The 17,060-nt window shown below is 37.5% G+C and overlaps 2 protein-coding genes across 3 annotated transcripts; one reads left to right on the plus strand and one right to left on the minus strand.

The window, feature by feature from the left end:
* Positions 1-1,563: 1,563 nt before the first annotated feature.
* POLR2F (RNA polymerase II, I and III subunit F) lies at positions 1,564-7,834 on the minus strand. The gene is made up of 5 exons (XM_026696087.2): positions 7,653-7,834; positions 6,022-6,091; positions 5,042-5,172; positions 3,379-3,450; positions 1,564-1,781 (listed from the first exon to the last, which is right to left on the minus strand). The coding sequence occupies exons 1-5, from the start codon at positions 7,670-7,672 to the stop codon at positions 1,691-1,693; spliced, it is 384 nt and encodes a 127-aa protein (XP_026551872.1). The 5' UTR covers positions 7,673-7,834; the 3' UTR covers positions 1,564-1,690.
* C5H22orf23 (chromosome 5 C22orf23 homolog) lies at positions 7,829-16,967 on the plus strand. 2 transcript variants are annotated; one of them, XM_026696075.2, is made up of 7 exons: positions 7,829-7,925; positions 8,869-8,995; positions 9,682-9,744; positions 10,310-10,492; positions 12,014-12,145; positions 15,740-15,840; positions 16,102-16,967. In XM_026696075.2, exons 2-7 carry the CDS (start codon positions 8,893-8,895, stop codon positions 16,222-16,224), a joined length of 705 nt encoding a protein of 234 aa, XP_026551860.1. In that variant the 5' UTR covers positions 7,829-7,925; positions 8,869-8,892; the 3' UTR covers positions 16,225-16,967. The 2 variants fall into 2 exon arrangements, with proteins under 2 accessions (XP_026551860.1, XP_087790939.1); XM_087934813.1 differs by lacking the exon at positions 7,829-7,925 and adding an exon at positions 7,943-8,025.
* The last annotated feature ends 93 nt before the right edge of the window (positions 16,968-17,060 follow it).

Below are 17,060 nucleotides of genomic sequence, written 5' to 3' on the forward strand. Positions count from 1 at the left end.
TAAAATGGGTGGGGGGAAATAGCCTTTGCCCTAATTTCACAAGCTTCCTGAAAAAAACAGCTCAGATCCTAGGCAAGTCTGATATACCCCTCTAGTAGCAACTCCTGAGCATAAAGTAGCATTATAAAAGAATTTTGCCACAGTAGGAGCAAATCTGGATATTCCAGCAGGAATATTTCTTCAGTCTGGTTAGCTTTAGATTCTCTCCCAAAACCTCACATCTGAAACTAAGGTATGGGATTGCATGTTGCATACAAAAAGCAAGTTATATTTTTTAAAAAAACTTGCATTAAAAGAAAGTACACTTTAAGAAAGTATGCATTAAGTTTGCATCAAAGAGCCAAAAGAAAGGCCCTCTGCATCTTAAGCAAACTTTTTGGGACAACATGCATTACATGCATGTAACTTAGAGCAGCAGTCCCCAACTGTTCTGGCTCTGCCGACTGGCAGCAGAGGGGGGAGGGGGTGGTTTCGCATGTGTGCCCACTCGCACAAAATGGAGCTCTGCTTGCTCTCCCACTGCTTGCACAGCTCAGTTCCCAATGGATCCTGGACTTGTACTTAGACCTGGGGTTGGGACCTCTGATTTATAGGAACGATGTTTACAAAGCTTTTGGAGATGGTTAAAATATCCTGATGTTTTTTTAGAAACAATGCTGACAATACATTTGCTCTATAAAGCTCACCCCCCAAAAAAGTTTATTGCAGAAAGCCAAGATTTCTTTAGAAGCATAATTTTTTTTCATTGCAAAAGTACTTTTAAAATATTCTCTTTTACCATTTGAGTGACCCAGGGGATTTGGAGGTTTATTTTGCAATAGTTTGCTCATTTACGTAACTTTAAAACTTATTTTCCTGACATTTAAGGGATCAGGTAGTTCTTCACAATATGAGCATGCACTTACAGTAAGGCTATGCCAGATAGGGTGGGAAAGAAATGTACTGAGACATAGGTACCATAAAGCATAGATTACAGATGTCAAGCTGACTCTCACTAGATAACTCATCAAGGCAATTATGCTTTTCTTTTTGCTGTAGAACAGCCCACTGTAAGGGGATCCTGTTGATTGATAAGAAGTCAGGGCAGGAAAAGGAACAATGGAAGATTTGATGAGAGTCGCTCTGTGATACTCCTGAGAAGCCCAGAGAGCCAGCCTTGATCAGAGGGGAAATTGGGGGTTTCCAAGGCAACTTGTTCCTGGGCACAAAGGCATGTCTGTTTGGTAGCAAGCAGCAGAAATGCCTCCTCTACTACAGGCCCCTGGAAAAAAGCGTAGGTCGAAGGCAAAGAGGTCTTTCAGTTGTCTTAAAGGGCATCTGGAAGCTTGGCAGCTGCAGGATCACTTTAAAATCACTTGCGCATAACATGATGATTAGATACAACTCCGAGGAAGCTTCTTCTGCACCACCTTTCTAGTTTGCATTTATAGCATTTGAAAGGCAGCAAATACCTTGCTTGGCTCGGCAAAAACAGCAACAGAATTAAATCTACTGGGTCTTCAAGACTGAGCTGTAAAAGCACTAAAAAAAGAGAAAGAAAGAGCAAGACAGGCAGACTGCTGGTTTTCTTTAGTATTATTTTATGTAACAAGGAAACATCCAAAACATTTATTTTGGTATTTTGGTATTTATTTACACAATATATATATATATATTTCCATAAAAGTTGGAGTTGCAGCACGGAAGATATTTAATCTGTGATAATTAGTTCATCTACACCCCAGTCTTCATAACTTCCATCTGGCAGATACCTGCGGATAATTATGGGAATTTTCCGAGCTCTGGAGGAGGGAAAGAGACATTCATAACTAAATCATTGGTATTCAGCGATGTATGTAATAAAACATTTGAAAGCCTTCAAACCCAAATCTAAAAATTCACCCATAGAAAGTCATTAAATGTTCATTTCTACTTCTTAAAAATAAGCAGCAAATAATCTGAATGTAGGACTTCTAAACCTTATTTTTCCAAAGAACTTTCCTAAGAGACAGGGAGACAACTGAATTTATAGAAAGACTGTACTGGGATCACATAAATGACCCTTTCAAATACGCATTGTTTAATTACGTATAAAGTGTTCATGTAGTGTAACGTCATGAACCAAAGAAATGCTCTGCATTTTAAACTATTAAAAACCTTTGGCAAACTGAACAACTTGGAACCTAAAGGAAAGAAATTTAAATCCAGTTTAATCTAAATAAGACTTTTTAGGTCAACAATGTAATTAGCCAGGAATTTGTCCAGAACATCAGGTTTATAATCTTGCAATACGTGAAAAGTAAAAACACGCAAAAAAATTTTTTTAAGTTACAGGAGTTCAACACAATGGTCCTGAAACCATAACCAGAATATAATTTTTCTGGAAAATTCTCACATTATGATTTTGTATTGAAGTACTAGTCACAGCTTTGCATAGTTCACGTAAACATTAAAACAAGTTTAGTCACATTAATGTTTGGGCTTATAAACTCCTTTTCATTAAATAATATACAAATCTTGCATTATGTGCACAATGTGAGCCAAATATGAAGAAAGAAAATGTATTGTTTTGTATTTCTTTCTATAATGGGAACTCATGAATCTTAAGTGCATTATAACAGGAGTATAGTTTACTATCACTTTTTCAGTTTCTACATAACATCTGACATTATAACTCTCTAGCCAATGACACTTATAAAAGAAAAAAAGAAAAACCAAATTATCTTTTTAAGTCCTGAATTTCAAAATAAGTCTGAAACATTTCAGTGCCGGGAAAAGGGAAATCATCTACTCTGACTGTACTTCTATGGAAAAAACAAAGATGGCAGGGACTAAATCATAAACCATTGTAGCGCTTTTCATTAATGCACCTGGGAAAACTATGGTACTGAAAATGTGACAAAAATAAATCATAAAAATAGCATTACTATTTTTACAATTAGTATTTTATTCCTATTCAAAACAATAGCATTACCTCTACTTGGAAAAGTCAAGGCACCTACAAAATGGAACATTCTATGTGTCTCTTGTTGGACAACAAATTCAGATATTTTACATGTGAATAAAATTAACTAGCTCTCTCCTCCCAATAATTGCCTTTTTGTCACAAGTTGTAGGACAAATAATTATAGCAATAAATATTTACTATTTATTGAGCTTCCTCTCCTCATCAATGTCCTAAAAATTGTGGTTTTAAATTGTATGTAGAACCAATACGCGTAGGCAAGATTTCAGTCTGCAGAAAGTTCTCTTGATCATAAGGACAACTAGAAGAACAGGAAGAGTGAAACAAGCATGTTCACCATACAACCCCTCCTGCCTTCAAGCAGAATGTCCAAATCTAATTAGAAAGGGAACAGTTTATGCACACCTGCACATGGATAAAACTTCTCAACTTACTTCAGTTCTTTCATTGCAATCAGCAAGGGATCTCTTTCTCCTTCAAGCTCTACCATTACTGGGGCACACATCCTGAGGGGGGAAAGATTTAAGAAATTTTACTGCAACTGGAGTAAACAGTGGGTATTAAAAGTTATCAAGTTAGATGAGAATAAGATATACCATTTGGTTTCCTGTCAAACTTGTAATTTGCCTGGAATTTTTGCTCTTGAGAACCTATGCTATAATCTCTGCTTTCTGACATTTTAAAGATTTTCATTTTAGAGCTGGGTGCGTGTGTACCTTTGAGTCAATCTTGATTTCTTGCAACTGCCTGGAAAATCCCTGAAGTTTTCTTGGCAAGGGTTTTGAGAAGTAGTTTGCCACTGCCTGCTTCCAAGGGCTGAGTGATAATGGGCAAATTTCTAGCCTGGTACCTTAACCTTAAACTGGCTCTTGTTATTTGTTGTATATAACTCAGTAATAATATGTCCAAATGAATTATACTTTTAAATTGCATACAGAAGTGGGGTGATATGGGGTTGCTATTTTGGGCATAAAACAAAATACAAAAATAAAAGTAGGAGAGACTAAATTCTCACACATGGACATTATTGTTATTCACCTCTAGCAAACCAATCTTCATTGGCTTATCAAAGTAACTGTCTACTATGTGAGTTCTACTGAAATAAAGAATAACCAGCCACTAGTCCTCAGTTACTAAAATTGGGACCAGCTACTCCATCATTAAGTGACATAGTTGTAAAGTGAAACTTCATGTGAACAGAGCTACATCAGTTCTGGATATGGTCATTGAACAAATCATCAATGGCCATTTGGTGAAATGTTACATGACTGCAACTTGCAACTTACTGCCAGCTTCTTTGATTTTATTCAAAGGTAGCAAATGGCAATCATGTGGCCAGAAGAGGAAGACCATCATCAAAGCAAACTGCTTGCCAAGCACCCAAACTGCAATCACATGAATGCAGGGGCGCTGTGATGTAAGTTTGAGAACTGGTCATAAATCTACTTTTCAGTGCCATCATAATTTTGAATGGTTACTGATTGTGCAATTGATAAACAAGGACAACCTGTAAAGTTTTGGCTTAGTTAAACCTCTGGTAAGATGCTTCAAATAAGCTCAAGAGCACTACATTCCTTCTTGGAACAATATTGGGAACATATTGGATAATGAAACATCTGTCGTTAGTGGCTAATTCTTCTAAATATTTAGTTTTCCACAAAGAAAAGAAAAATTTTCCTGTCTAGCACCTTCAGAATGGGGAAAAGATTTAATCTGAAAGACATTATGTAACCCCCAAAAATGCAATCTTATTTATGGACCTCTGTTTTTAATTGCTCATCTTAAAGTTGTCCCTTTTCTATCACTCTTACTGCCCAATTCTTGAATGAGGGATAAAATATTCTGCTAGCAGCCTTCTCTTCCCATTATTCATATATTTCTCTATATGAACTCTGAAACCCATGAACATAATATTTAAAATAAATGTCCTACTTTTTAGTGGCATCTCACTAATAATTTAAATACATGTGCTGCCAAAGAGCTATAACTATGGCAAAATAGAATTATGCATTGGAGACAAACAGCTGGAACCTGGAGAAGCCTTCAACCATTGGTAGAAAAAGACAAATAGCTAAATAAATGTATATCTATATTTACGCTATCTGTAGGGCACGGGTACCAAGAACTCTGGCCCGCTCATATTTGGTCATGTAAGGAGTAGTGATCCGCTTCTGATTTGCTTGTTGTCGCTCTCCAGATGGCAAGATTTCCACATTTTCCTGACCCTCCTATGGAATAATACAAAGCAAATGTAAACACACATAGCTGCATGCCCTGTCATCTGAGTAATCATGCAATTAAAACCGAGAATATGAATGGAAAATATTAAACAAGGTTCTACAAGAATGCTATTAGGTAAAGATACCTAATACATGATGGTAAGATGTAAAACAGATATTAACCTATGAATTCATATATATTTTAACCCATTTTCTAAACTTCACATTTTATACCACTTAAGCATTGGGACTTTACAAATCGAGGTTACTGGTCCTTATTCTTTGTCCTTAGCTACTAGTCAAAGAAACAAAATATATGCCTTGGGTAAAACAATGTAGAACAGACTTTGAGGGAGATAAGAGAGCACTACGCAAAAACTTTCAAGATTCTATTATTCTGCCTTACTATGATAAAGAGTATTACTGGAATCCAGTTTCTTGACCTGACCTACCTCAAAGGACTGACATATTTTTTGAAAATTTGTCCAAGTTTCTCCCTATCCCATATTATACTAAAAAAAAAAAATCACGGGGAGGTTATTTTGAATTTGTTTCTTATGCTTTCCTCTACGGACTGTGTAACTTTTTCGCAAAGTCCCTCCTTAATAGTTTGATCCTTCTTTCTCCTCCTAAGTGGCCCTTTCAAGTTCCCTAAACGCAACCCTATATTCCTTTATACCCTAATAATATACTTAAATACAGCCTTCCAAAAGTATTCATTTTTCCAGCTAAGAATGACAGAAGTTGAAGTCTAGTACATCTAGTAGCTATTTCACTCATAAAATATATATCTTCCTTTTTCAAACCACTCACCAGGTTGAAGGCTGTTTTAGCATATCACAAGCTAAAGTCACTTACCTCCTCAACGTTTTCTAGATCATCAAGTCCTTCATCTTCTTCCACATCATCGAAATCATCTCCATCAAAACTAATAGAAGAAATTTATTAATATTTTATGGGCAATTCTCTAGCAAAACCCTAAAATACTTACTACGAGCTAAATGTCATTACTGATGTCAACACCTAAATTATCTATCTTGACAAAAACAATGTAGGACTGAATTTGATTCATATGTAGAAAGAAGATCACTAGAAAATCCCAAGTGTGAATGGATCAGGCTGTGAATGGATCACAGAAAAGTCAGAAAGGGAACATGTTTGTCTTTAAGTTGGAGAAAATTCACTTGCTCTTCTTCCAAATTCTGTGGTACAAGCCAGAAAAAGACACATTCTTGATCTTTTAAAAGTCACTAAATCAACAGGCATGAATTTGGAAACTAGAGCAATTCTGTTCTGAGTAATTCTGTTCCCCAAATGTACTCTGTGATGGTGATAAGCAACAGCTAGCTATTAAGCTTTCCAAATTTGCAATTTAGAGATTACTACAATCTACTGATTCCTTCTTAAGTTCTAAGAAATTTTAGGTCAAATCATACATGAGTCAGGGAATCCATTGGCATGACTGCTGCTACTGTACATGATGTAGAAAATGCATTCTATTCTCAAATTCTGTCCATCAGGTCAGGATAAACTGAGCAAAAGTATAAATTTAATTAAAATACACATATTAATATTTTTTAAAAAGTCTACTTTGGCTTGTTGTATCACAATTCCTCTTTGACAGGTGATTAACACTAAAGAAAAACAAACTAAATTATAAGACAAAGGATTCTTGATTTTAAGTGTATTTCAACTGCCACATACTAAAAATGTGGGTCATTTAGCTTCTCAGAATAAACCATGCTAGACTAGACAGAGCTTTAGGCGGATCCAAATGTATATATGGGTGGGAGACACCCAGTTTCAGTGGTGAGCAGAGAAAGATGCCAGGCCGGTTAGAAATATTTTTTGGAAAAGTCAGTGTGGTACAATTATTTGAGTAAACCTAGGACGTGGATTCAAATTTCTCTTTGACTATGAGACCCAGCTCATTATTATGTAGCTACTCCTCAGTCTCTGCATGGGTAACTATCACTTTAGGACTGGTTCAACAGTGAAAGTGGAATACACCTTTTAATAACAATGCTATTGTTATTAACAGTGTTAATATTAAATCATAGCAATACGTTGGGGGGAAGAAAATAATAGCTGAAAATCCACATTCTTCTTTAAGTAGAGGTGGAGCTCTCCCCTCACAATCAGTAGGCTGGAAGATCGATCCTAGGTAGAGGCTAATATTTGAATTATTAGCCTCTACCCAGGAGGCTAATATTCTAAATATTAGCAGGGGGGTGGACTAGATGAACTCCAAGATCCCTTCCAATTCCCGAAGTCAGGAATTGAATGAAGTTGAATCCAGGCCAGCGTCTCACTGCTCGGTTTAAAGCAGTTCCAGGGGGCTGTTTTCCCAACTACAGACGGACTGGCTAAGCAAGCCTTCCTCCCACCCTGGACCGGCTCTGGAAATGAGAAGTAGCCCCAACACCCGGGAGACGCCAAATTGGGGCAACAGGCTAGAAGATTCATTTCTTATTCACGCGCTTATTTACTTATCCTCGTTGTCCGACATGGGGAGGCCTTCCCTCGTTCAGCACAGACCCTCACGGTGTCAATTCCCACCACAAACCGAGCGTCCTGACGGGAGAAGCGGAGAGCCCCGAGATGATCTCCCCCAGCAAGGAAGCAAAAGGAAAAACGCAAACAAACTCACGCGCTTCCCGTCGAAGAGCACGCCGAGCGCGAACACTTCCGGGGTCAGATTTGACGTTGGCGTAAGCGAGCGCCGGAGGCGGTTGTCATGGTGATGGGAGCCGCCAATTCGGGTAAGAGAAGGTGGGGGGAGACTTTTCCTTTTGCAAACCTCTCTCGCTGCTCATCCCGTAACCCTCCAGAAAAGGGAGCCGTGATCGGACGGAAAATCGGGTACTTTTGGGAATAGCTGAGATGGGGGCCTCCAAGCCGAGATAGGCACGATTTCACGCATCCGTTTTAGATGCTGAGTTTGCATCTCCGTTACCTTAAATTGCACCGTGGTGTCGAAGTTAGGATTAGGCTGCGATTGGACGCCGGCTGCAATTTATTTATTAATTTACTTACTTACTTACTTACTTATTTTATTTTATTTTGTCAAGAGCCTATAAGATAACAGGTATACGAGTAAACATAGTTATGAATACATGAAATTGTTATGACCATGATGTATGCAGCACAACTGTCTCCAGTTCCTGCCTTAAAAAATCCAGTTTGGGTTTTCTACATGTAGCCCATACATATTTTACAAATGAGTATACAATTGGTCTACAGGTAATCTGCAATTTAGGACCACAAAAAGAGCCCTAAATTTCTGTTGCTAAGCGAGATGACTATTAAGTGAGTTTTGCCCCATTTTACAAACTTTTTTGCCACGATCGGTAAGTGAATCGCTGCAGTTAGTAACCTGGTTGCTAAGTGAATCTGGCTTCCCCATTGACTTTGCTTATCAGGTCGCAAAAGGTGATAACCTGACCCTGGGACACCTCAACCGTCCTAAATATGAGTTAGGGTACTTGCTAAGCATCCAAATTTTGATCATGCAACAATGGGGATGCTGCAACAGTAATAAATGTGGGAAATGGTCCTAATTCAGTGCCATTGTATTGACATGTATAGCGTAGAACTTTAATAAATAAAATAAATATGGCAAATGAACATTGGTGAAAGAATTATGAGAAAAAATACAGAATATGTGTGAGTTGTGATCTTAATAATTGTAGAACTCTTTATAAGTTTCTTTCAGAGTACTATATTACAATGGCTTCTCAAGAGAGGATCAGGCCTGTGATAAAAGGAAGCGGATTTTGGCATGTTCCCACTGTGAAGGAATATAGCCAGGAAACACAAGAGTTATTAAAAGGTAATTAGCAAGCAGAATAGAAAAGTATCCCAGGAAGTAATGCTCCCCACTCCAGCTTATTATCTTGTTGCATTTTAAATTACTACTACTTAGATTACTTTTTGTGCAAATTGAGGATCCCTAGTCTTTGATAATTTCAGTGACTAGTTAGTAACTATAGGAAAATGTCTGTGTTGAATTTCTTCCTTAATATGAGGTATAAATTCTTGAATACCTTTCTCAGCAGCAGCTAATTACAAGATCTGGTCATGCCAATAAAGTTATAAGCTGAAAACTGGTTACAGAAAAAAATAGAGCCTTTTGAATACTACTTGCTTAAAACCAAAAATACAGGGAAAAAATTAACTTTGGATTTCTGTATTCCAGAATAACCACAATAATAAAAATAATTTTGGGGAGAAAACCCAATGTTGCAATTAGTTAGATATTCTGAAAAAGGGTTTTGAATATAAATTATAACATTCTACAATTGGATACCCTTCAATTATATTATATCAAAAAAGCAGGAAGATATCTCATTGGAAAAGACCTCTACTGATAGATTGGACTGTAGCCTTTTAGCATTTGTGGTATCTGTGCTCAAGATTTTGCATTCCTTTTTGTATGTAGGTACCGTTTGGATTAAATCTATTTCTGCAAAGGGTGTGATGTTGTTGCTGATCTGTATAATATTTTTTCTCTTTTAGTGATGATGCAAGAATCTAAACTTACTTGCTTCCAGCAACGCCATCTTGTAAATTGCATGAAACGTAAGTATGCCTAAAATTCAGATTTCTAAATTTAATTCAGACATGCAACTTTCTCCAGCTAAAGAGAAAAACCATCCCCTTGCAAAGGAAATTTATATAAACTCAGGAAGACAATAAAACATTAGTGTAAAACTGTAAATCACAGATGATGAATACTTCTTAATGAACTCTAGTTTATCCAACTCAGTCTAGGACAATAAATCTTATGTAAAAGTGAGATTTTCATCACCTAGAGATAGGTTGAGGGACTATTTTTAAACAATTCTGAATTCATATTAAAACATGAGTAATTCCTATTATATATTTTCTTGTATGCATTTATAAGCAAGTCAGTTTACAGAATCCCTCCTAAAATATTAAATTGGAACACATATTTATACCTAGCAATTTAACCTTGGGGTCAAATCTAGACACTGCCAAGAATACTACTGGAGGTTTCTAAAAAGCTGCCAGAGACTGAGCTTGGGTGAAAGGAGACTCTTGCCATGTATACTTAAAATGGTACATGCATGCCATTGCTTTACATTTAATTCCTTTTTGACCAATCTCTGCCCTTCTTTCTTAGGTGGTGATGCTTTCCCCGTACACTGTTATCCAACATCCAGCAGAGAACCAGAGTTTCCGAAGCCTGTGTCATCAAAGATTATTTTGACCACCACTCTCTGTGGTAGACCTCACCTGCGGCCTGCAGAAATCTGTCGGGCAGGAAATGCATATACCAGAGAAAAATTCAAACCTCAAGCCACTCGTAAGCAAGAAACATTTGCAAATGATAAATGCAGGAATGGAGAAATAAATAACGATGATTAATACTCATCAGTGGTGGTATTCTACCGGTTCGGCCTGATTCTGCCAAGGCGGTAGCGACGATGAGCAGCGGAGACCGAACCAGTTCTCTCTGACACTTTGCTGTTGGGCCCACCTGTCCGGGCTCCCATACTAACCTTTATGTCCTGCTTTTGAAGCGCAGCTACTTTGCGAGGCAAATAGATTGCTGTGCAGCAGTTGCTAAAGCGACAGGGGGAGTGCAGGATTGCAGGAGGCGAGTTGGAAAGCCTCTGTGCCTGCACAAAGTGCATGTTTGGCACATACGCATGCATGCAAAGTGTTTACACACAAAGTGCACCCACCAAGCCATGCCCACCGAACTGGTTGCAAAAAATTTTGAAACGCACCACTGATACTCATCATTATTTACAAGTAATCTTTGTTCAGCTACTGTACTATGTGGGTAGCAACCACCTGTAGTTACAACAGTGATGAAAATGTAACTTTGCAACCAGTGACCACATTTATGGCCTCCAAAGCTTCTCTAGGTCAGTGTTCACCATTAAACACAATATGTGTTGTCTATTTCCTGGCCTGCTTTTTTTTTCTCTACTCGCTTCACAGTGCACAGAAGGATTGTCTAAACAAGCTATCTCTTCCTGAGCTGCTTCTCTCTCTTCACTGCAGTCACTGAAAAGTGCTAACCACAATTTAACCACTCTTGTGATTTTAATTACTTGATTAGAATCCTGGACCTGCACAGTTGCTGCCTGAAATTGACAAGACTATAATCAATGTCTCTACTCAAGGCTTTTTTTGTTCCCTAAGTGGCTCAGCACTCCTAAGGGTGCTAAGCAAATAGCAGGGAATGTGTATTCCACATTGTGTGCCTGCTTACTTCTTATAATCTCTTCTTCTCCAAAGGTGAATTATCTAATTCCCTTACTAATTATCCCAGTACTTGAGTGAGCTTCCAAAATGGTAAAAAGGAGCCATAAGATTTGCCCTTTTACTTGGCTTCCTTGTAAATCAAGTTCCAGAAAGCATCCCTGCTGTTTGAAATCACCCGACTGTTTGGGGTCATATCCTTTTGATGCTATAAAGTAAAGGAAAACTAATATAAAATTGTAAGCACAGTCCCATAATTTTTCACTTAGCTACCACTTTGCTTAATGACTGAGTTGGTCCCAGTTGCAATAGTTAAATGAGGACTACCTGCTGAAAGGATTAATATAGGTGATCTGTCAGATTAGTGCAACTCTTCAAAGAGAAATTTCTGAGAAAGAGAAAATGATAACCAAGGAAAATACTATCTCTAGAATTCTCTCCACTTAGCAGTCTCAACTGCTGCTATTTGAGTATCAGAGTTCATTTGTAATTATTTGCTTAGACATTTTAAAATTGTCTTCTTTTGAGCATAAAAGAATGACAGTAAGTTATCCCCTCCAGGAATTCTGATCAATATTTTTATACAGTAATAATATTTCTTTTATATCTATAGGAGACATAGAGAAGGAGAAAGAAAGACTGCAAAACATCTTAGCAACAGGAAAGGACAAAGTAGAGAAGAAAACTCAGAAGAAACCAGTCAAGGTAGAAGAAACAGTACCAGAGGTGGACCGATTCGATGAATGTAAGTGGACCCCCTTAGCTAAAAGCAGTGACCTGATACACTCTGGCAGGGTACATACAATATATTAGCCTAAGATAAAAGGGTTGTTGTAGTTCAGGAACTCAGACATTTACACCCACCTATACCTCTGGAATAAAAATATAATACAAAGAATTGCAAATAGAAGGACTGTGGCAAAAGAAAGCAAATACCAATAGTGATAGGCATATTATGTGCAATCCTAAAACAACTGGATCACCACCTGAATACCATTAGCATTGACAAAATCCCCATCAGTCAATTGAAAAAGGCAGCTTTACTTGGAACAGCTTACATCCTGCAATAATACCTTTACTGCCATCAAAAATTTGCCTATAACAGGTCCTTGGGAACATTCTGTAGGTTGACAAAAATACCAAATCCAATGTAAATATTTGGCTGTGTGATGATCCCTAATAGTGTTTAGGATTAATTTGTAATGCTAATCCACTTACTGAGTTGGCATCATACATAGAACCAGAAAGTTAAACTAAGATGCTATGTCCATACAGTATGCTATCACTAAAAACTAAGGTTAACTCTAACCAAGTTAATGTTAGATTCATACCAACTAGGATGTGTGAGTGTAGCTTCTAAGAATTGACCTGATCTGATTAAATCATGTTCTATGAATACTGGCTGTTTGTAGCTAGTAGAGATTGGAAACAGCTACTCCTTCCTGCTTGTATCTTTAGATTCTGAGCACTGTCAAATCAGTGACTTACATGCTAAGTTGTCTTTGCAAAAGATTGCTCATACTTCCAGGATGAAGCACAGCAACACTACTCTTATCCACTAATGCAGTACAGCAGGATCATTACTTTGGCATAGTGTTATATATTTTCAACCAGGGTGACACCAAACCATTTGATACAACAGTGTATCAAGTTAACAATAAACATAAGAGATTTCTATAGGTAGTTTCAGCAGAGCACATGCAAGGCAAAGCTAACCAAGAGCAGGGTAGTCATACAATAGACTGTTAAGATGTTCCCCCCCATAATAACAGCCACTATAGTTTATAAACCATGATTTATAAACCATGATTATGGCTCAATGTTGGGCAAAATTTAATTCAATAAATCATAATTCATCATATCATAGCATGCATAGGCAGTCTGTCTGTTATCAAGAAATGGAGTTAAAGTTATTTATACCTGGCTTAAGACAAAGTCCCTATTGCAAAGTTTGTCTACTGTCCCAAATATTGCTTGCTTTTGTTCCTCAGAATTAGTATTAGTATTCAGTGGCATGGATCTTGTGGATGTTCTGGATCAACCAAACTTCTGGACATTATTACTATGTTCTATGAAAGACTTCCTTTTCGTATATGAGAATCTTATTAAACCTATAGTCATGTGAAAAAGAAAGTTCACTTTGAGTTCTATGAACATCAGAACATAATAAAAAAATAATCTGGTCCTTAGCTGTTCTTAAAAATAGGTAAATACAATCACAAATGAGCACCACCACATGACAAGTTACGCCATGTCATCATTTATTTTACAGAAAAGAAAGCCAAAATGGAGAAGCCATGTGTGAAAAACTTACCCTTTATGATTCAATAGCTTGACAAAACACCTTTAGTAGCAATAACTTGAAGTAATGGTTTTCTTTATCAGTCTCATTGTGGAGGAATTTTGCCCCACTCTTCTTTACAACATTGCTTCAGTTCATTGAGGTTTCTGGGCATTTTGTTTATGCACAGCTCTCTTGAGGTCCCACCACAGCATTTCAATCTGGTTGAGAGCTGGACTTTGACTGGGCCATTGCAAGAGCTTGGTTCTTTTAATTTTTCAGCCCTTCTGTTGTAGATGTGCCGGTGTACTTAGGATCATTGTCCTGTTGCAATGTCAGCCAAACTTTTGCTGTTAGATAGATGGCCTCACATTTGACACTAGAATACCTTGATATACAGAGAAGTTCACGGTCGACTGAATGACTGCAAAGTGCCTAGGTCATGTGGTTGCAAAACAAACCCAAATGACCACCACACCACCACGATTACAGTTGGCATGAGATGGTTGTACTGATATGCTGTATTTGGTAATCATCAAACATGGTACTGTGCGTTATGGCCAAACATCTTCACTTTGTTCTTATCTGTCCAAATGACAATGTTCTACAACATAGGTGTCAAACTCAATCACATCACGGGCCAGTTCACAACGTATCATGATATTTTTTGTCTTTGCGGAGCTGGGCTGGGTGTGGTCTGTGCATGATGTACCTACCCAGCCTGCAGGCTGCCAGTTTGATAGGCCTGTTCTAGAAGTTTTGTGGTTTATTCAGATGTAACTTTGCAAACTTTTTTTTTTAAGAAGAGGCTTTCTCCTAGCAACTCTTCCAAATAAATCATACTTCTGTTTTTTTTCTAATTGTACTGTCATGCACGTCAACTTTTAACATGCTGTCTGAGGCCTTGTAGAGTCTGCGATGTAACTCTTGGAATTTTTTGCAATTTCTCTGAGCATTGCACAGTCTGACCTTGGGGTGAATTTGCTGGTACATCCACTCCTGGGAAAATTGGCAACTGTCTTGAATGTTTTCCATTGTGAATACTCTTTTCAAGAATAATGGACTTTAAATTGTTTGGAAATGGCCTTATAATCCTTTCTAGACTAATGGGCAGCAACAATTGCGTCTCTAAGACCACTGTTGATATCTTTCCTCTTTGGCATTGTGTTAAAACACACCTTAGTGCTGGAGACCAGCAAACTCCTAAAACTCTGGCTTTTATAGGGATAGTCACACTTGCCGTGTCAATTGATCAAGGGCACTTGATTAGCAGCCCCTGGCTGCTACTTAGCATCTTCATCTCTCTGAAAGCATTAAGGGTGAACATAACTGCTCCATTTTGGCTTTCTTTTTGTAAAATAAATGATGACATAGTGTAATACGTTGTGTTGTTGTTGTTCATCTGAGGTTGTATTTATCTACTTTTAAAAACTAAGGACCAAATGATTTTTACTGTTGATACATAAAACCATAAAAAGAGGGTGTTCTTTCTTTCTCACATGATTGTATAACCAACCTGTGAAACAACTGGTTTGCTGAGCGTGCATGTGCGCTACATTTTAAAAAGCCCATTTTCAACTCAATTACTTGCCTTCTGCTGCTTCCCCGTAAGTAAAACAGCTGATGCGCAGCAAACTGCTCTGCCGTGTGAATCAGCTATGCTAAAAACCAGGAAATAAAGCATAGGAAAGAGCAGGGGCAAGTGGGCAGGGCCACATGCTCACCTGAAATACCAGTTTGCCCAAACCAGTCAGAACTGGTAGAATCTCACCTGCATATAACATATTGCATCTATTTTCCCCCAAAGGAAGCAACAGGTTTAATTAACAGGTTTAAGAAGCATACAGGGAATTAATGTAATATATGTTCCAATATTGTTGTTGTTTTCATGTTGCTGTTGTTGTGAGGCTCCCAGAGTTATGGCCCATAAGATGGGCTGCTACAGAAGTCTTTTAAATAAAGTAAATGGGAAATTAATGATTCAAACTTCAGAAGAACAACTATGTTCCTGCCCTTTAGTCTTTCATTCCACATTGCTTCTTTTGTCTTTATGCTTAGTGGTGAACGAAATTCAAGATCGTCAAAATTTCCTGTCAGAAATGAAAGCTTTGGGACAGAGCAAAGCATATGAAGGAATTATCCAAACTGAAATATCACAGGTACCTGGTAATTCTGACCTTTATAGGCTTAAATGCAATCTTTTTTTCAATATGAAAATTGGATATGATTATGATTTTTTGAGAAAGTAGGAAAAGACTTGGTAGAAGGGCATGTATGCATCTAAACTGAAAAAGAACCTTTAAAAATTTATACAGGAGATGGCAATACATCTTCATCTGGAGTAAGATTTGTGTATTATCTTGTAAGAAAATTAAAATTCATTGAATTCTTACTATGTCTTCTTTCTCTGCTGTTTGCAGAAGCTCCGGGAGATGGAGATGATTGACAAGCAGAGAACTGCAGAACTGAAAGGGGCAATAGCCAAGTCTTTCAATACAAGCATCAAACATGACAATCGAAGCACAGGTCAAGTAGACCAATAGTTCCCCCCCCCCCACACACACACATACCCAAGGATGTAACTCTTCACCCTTACTTTTTCTGCTGGCATAACCAAATGTGAAGAATATCTTATCAGTACAGTTTTGACCCTCTTGTGGCAGGTATCTGTTAGAATATATTTAATCTCCCAGGAATTCTGTATGAATCCTGAAAAATAGGAACAATCTGTTTCAATATGGAATGGCAGGAAGCCTTTCCAAAAATGTGATCCAGAAACAAAAGAGTTCAAATGAATCACTGGCCTTACAATGAATATTAGCTTGCTTGCCTTGACAAAAAAGAGGAAAGGATTTCAATTTTCATTTATTAGAATTAGAACAGTACAACTCTTAGAATAGATCAAAAATATTTCATATATTATTCTGCCATCCAGGAGGAGACTGCTTCCAGTCAAAACTGCTGTTTTTCACTTACCATATAAATTTTAAGCAAACAGTGGTGACTATTGTATCGGACTATAAAAGAGAGAATTGGAAGATTATAGATGGCAGTTATTTTTGACGAATGCTTCTTCAGTAAAATTACAGACCTAGGACCATCTTCATTATGACTAAGTGACTATTCAGATGTCTGTCACTTGTTAAAAGAAAGACTTAATACCACAACAATAAATGGAGTATGGGATGTTTTTTTTTCTCATTGGTGGACTTTTTGCTTTGGTCCAGGTCACTTTTGATAGCTGTATAATATTCTACTTGTAAAAAATAAATAGAAGTCCTGAGAATTTTGTGATTTTCTACTTTCCATTCCCTATAACATAATGCTTTGTGTCCACTTCCTGCCAAGACATCTCTAGAAACAAACACAACAGAAACAA

This window comes from Pseudonaja textilis, chromosome 5 (genome assembly GCF_049901715.1).
Source record: "Pseudonaja textilis isolate UNSWEBS1 chromosome 5, rPseTex1.2, whole genome shotgun sequence".
In the NCBI taxonomy this organism is placed as follows: Eukaryota; Metazoa; Chordata; class Lepidosauria; order Squamata; family Elapidae; genus Pseudonaja; species Pseudonaja textilis.

What these genes read in the sequence shown, in the direction of transcription:
- POLR2F (XM_026696087.2), bottom strand. Translation starts at nt 7,672, where the DNA reads ATGTCGGACAACGAGGATAA. An exon ending in ATCTAGAAAACGTTGAGGAG is followed by an intron (nt 5,173 to 6,021) that starts GTAAGTGACTTT and finishes ATTATTCCATAG; the next exon opens with GAGGGTCAGGAAAATGTGGA. An exon ending in ACCCGTGCCCTACAGATAGC is followed by an intron (nt 3,451 to 5,041) that starts GTAAATATAGAT and finishes TTCCCCCCTCAG; the next exon opens with GATGTGTGCCCCAGTAATGG.
- C5H22orf23 (XM_026696075.2), top strand. Translation starts at nt 8,893, where the DNA reads ATGGCTTCTCAAGAGAGGATCAGGCCTGTGATAAAAGGAAGCGGATTT. An exon ending in TCTTGTAAATTGCATGAAAC is followed by an intron (nt 9,745 to 10,309) that starts GTAAGTATGCCT and finishes CTTCTTTCTTAG; the next exon opens with GTGGTGATGCTTTCCCCGTA. An exon ending in ATTCAAACCTCAAGCCACTC is followed by an intron (nt 10,493 to 12,013) that starts GTAAGCAAGAAA and finishes TTATATCTATAG; the next exon opens with GAGACATAGAGAAGGAGAAA.